Genomic DNA, 3,782 nt, shown 5'->3' on the forward strand with positions numbered 1-3,782 from the left:
TATATTGATAATGATAGTATAATGATGTGATGATGATGAATGATGGTAATAATGGTAGTAATGATGATACTAATGATAATGATGATGAGAATAATAACGATGATAACGATGATAGTGATAATGATAATGATAATGATAATAATAATAATGATAATGATAATATTATTATCATCATAATTATAATAATAAAAATAATAATGGTAATAAAAAAATATAATAATAATAGTGATGATACAAAGTTTGTTTGTAGTAGTATTGCTGTTATTATTATCATTATTATCATTATAATTATGATAACGATTGTAATTAGGATGGTAATATAATGATGAATTGTTGATAATATTAGTTATGTTATAATAGTAATACCAATAATAATAATAATGATAACTGATAAGTATTGATGATAGACCGGGTAAGTCTGCGGAAACAATTGTTTAGCAATATATACCCTTATACTATAATGATATAAATAGATCTCTATATAGATACGAAGACAGACAGAGAGACAAATAGAATATAAGAAACAGATAGCCAGGACAGAGAGATTCACCCTCAATAATGGACCCCGCCTGATACCGCCTGATCCCGCCTGATACCGCCTGATCCCGCCTGATACCGCCTGATCCCGCCCTCCTCTTTCAGATACGGCTTCTCACACCGCCCACAACACACCCCGGGCTCTTCCAGGGCTCAAGACAACAGGCTGAAGACGTTCCTGTATTCCCCGCAAGAAATTCCGGTACAGACGGCCCCGAGCACTCCTAAGGCGGCGATCAAACACGTCACGACAAGTTCCGGACCTGTCTGGTCAAGCAGCCGTTCAGACCCCAGAGACAGGCTTCGTATTACAACGAGGTCTATGCGTGGGTGTCCGATAAGACTGGTTGGGGTGTGTTGGTGGGGGGGGGGGGTGATAAGTAGGGGGTGTAGGTGTGGGTATAAGTTCATACGTGTGGATGGGATAGGCACAAGCACAGAGGGAAATACACACTCCTGCTTGGTCACATATACACAAAAATACACAAAAAACAAGCAAGCAAACACACACATACACACACAAAAAAAACCCACATACACACACGCGCACACACACACACAACACACACACACACACACACACACACACGCATCAGCACACACCAAATAATAAGCACACGCGGACACACTGATACTTCAAATATTTCATCTTGCGATTGCGTAAGATGTGATAAAAATGATAATGATAGGAATGATAAGAATGATAATAACGATGACAATAAAGTAATAATAATAATGATATTGATAAAATAATGGTGATAGCAGTAATGATAATGATAATAATACTATCGATGATAATAATAATGCCGCCGAAGTTAATGATAATGATCATAATAATAATGATAATGATAACAATAATAATAGAAATGTTGATGATAATGATAATAGGACTCATAAAAATAAGGATAATGATATCAGTAACGATAATAATAATGATGTTAAAGATAATGATAATATCAACAAAATAATAAAACGAAAAATGAGAATGATAACAATAAAATGATAATGACAGCAAATAATAACATCAGTGAAAATGATGGTGATAATTATCGTTTACTACCATTATCATTTTCATTGTCATTGTCTTTGCTGTTACAATTATCATTTTCCTTGTCATTGTCTTTGCTGTTACAATTATCATTTTCCTTGTCCATCTAATCCACGCTTGACTCGATCCTGAAAGCAGACGTCAACACACCTCGCTTCAAGAGAGTTCAAGACAGACAAACGTCTTGAATTTCCGAGTTCTTTCCTCTGTCGACATCACGAGGGAGGGGGAGTGGGGGGTGGGGGGGGGTACCGGCTTCTACCTTCGATTTCCTACGAGATGGCGTTTTTATGGCCTTTTAATAGGATTCTTCCGATTATCAATAGCATGGTTATTATTATTATTGTTAGTGTTATTATCATTATTGTTTTTAGTAAGAAGTAGTATCATTATCAGTATCAGTTTCATTATTGTCATTAATGTCTTAATTCTTATCATAACTCATGTTGTTTTTAATATCATTATTGGCATCAATATTATTTTTAGCATCAATATTTTTATCATTACTATCATATTTATCATTATCATCATTATCATCGCATTCATTGTCGTTATCATAATGACAATATCAATAGTAATGACGATACTACTACTACTACTACTACTCCTACTACTACTACTACTACTACTACTACTACTACTACTACTACTACTACTACTACTACTATTACTACTACTACTACTACTACTACTACTACTACTACTATTACTACTCCTACTACTACTACTTCTACTACTACTACTACTACTACTACTACTACTACTACTACCCCCCCTCCTCCCCTTGCAGGACGGAGGGAGACAAGTGGGGCCGCGAATACTGCAGGACCTCCTATTGCTCTATCATGCCTTCCTCCAAGTGGGCCCACTGCTGCGACAACTACAGGAAGTGCTGTGCTTACGTCCACCACACGCAGGACAAGGACATGAAAAGTGGGTGTTTGTGTTGTGTTATGCTTGCTCTTGGTTGTTGTTGTTGTTGTTGTTTTGTATAGGTTTTATTGTTATTTTGTTGTTGTTGTTTTTATAATCTCAGGAACTTTATTTTCTGTTTATTACTACTGTTATATCATAACGTGCTTCTTTCCATCCTCATTTATTTGTTTTTCTTGATTTCCCTAGATCCCTTTGCTTACGAGGAGATTTCGATTTTTAGCATCCCGTTGAGGCCGCCAAGGTGTGTTCATTCTTCTGTTTATGTTCTTCATTATTAAATACCCTTAAATTTGTATGTATTGTTACGTTCCGTTATGACACACGAGTTTGCTCAGTGTCTTTTAACAGTCTGTTTATTTATATTCATATTCTTTGTAATGTTTAATGTTTTTTTTATGTGATTTTTTTCTAATTTATTCATCTGTTTAATTGTTTATTTGTGTTCATCTTGATTATCTTTAATTTTTATCTTTATGTTTCCATTTAATTATCATTTTTTAAATTAAATGATGGTAATCGTGTAATGGTTACAGATTTTGGAAATATATAGAAATAAACAGACAAACATATACAAACATACAGATACGCATAATAAACACAGCAAACACACGGGCACAGACAGGCGAGAAAACAAACACCTAACTAAGCCCACGCGTACGCCCTTCCCAACACGGACTAATAACCCAGGCCTCCGAGCAGAATTCGCCCCATACACCGAGCGAGCGCCAAGGAGGTGCAGGCCGACGAACCGCAGGCGAGCACCCACCGACCCACGGCCACAGACCAGCTCCTCCCCGAAGGACCCCAACCCCCAGAGACCCCACCGGACAGCCCCGCCCCGAAACCCCAACCCTGGCGAGACCACAAGCCCGACAACCCCACCGATGGACCCGAGGCACCGAGGGACCGAACCCGAGACCTCCCCGCCGCACCCCAGACGCCCAAAGAACAGACCCCAGACGACCCCCAGCCTGCAGAAGATCGCCGTCTCAGATACGACGTCGACCGAGGGACGGCCGAAGGGGCGACGGAGACTTCTCCCATCGTCGTCCCTCTCCCTTCGGACACGCCCGTCCTCGATCGGGCCCTGAACACCTTCAACGACGTGTAAGTGCTTTCCGCTCGACTTTAGCTACTTATAAGGCCATTATAAGTGTCCAGTGCTATGTATAACTAAACGATTAATTACGGATATGAAATTTGACAACTAGGCTGACGAAAAAAAAAGAAATAGCTAATTATAACACAAAAAGGTGGTTAT

At 38.7% G+C, this 3,782-nt stretch overlaps 1 protein-coding gene across 1 annotated transcript in view; it reads left to right on the plus strand.

Annotated features, from left to right (window-relative positions):
• Positions 1-3,307, plus strand: part of LOC125046677 (pollen-specific leucine-rich repeat extensin-like protein 2) — a gene marked incomplete at its 5' end in the record, with an annotated part of 5,806 nt that extends 2,499 nt beyond the window's left edge. The window contains 4 exon segments of the mRNA XM_047644537.1: positions 643-863; positions 2,376-2,518; positions 2,708-2,762; positions 3,221-3,307. Of these exon segments, the coding sequence (XP_047500493.1) occupies positions 643-863; positions 2,376-2,515 (361 nt within the window).
• Between the last annotated feature and the right edge of the window lie 475 nt (positions 3,308-3,782).

Source organism: Penaeus chinensis, chromosome 39 (genome assembly GCF_019202785.1).
Source record: "Penaeus chinensis breed Huanghai No. 1 chromosome 39, ASM1920278v2, whole genome shotgun sequence".
NCBI classification, from domain to species: Eukaryota; Metazoa; Arthropoda; class Malacostraca; order Decapoda; family Penaeidae; genus Penaeus; species Penaeus chinensis.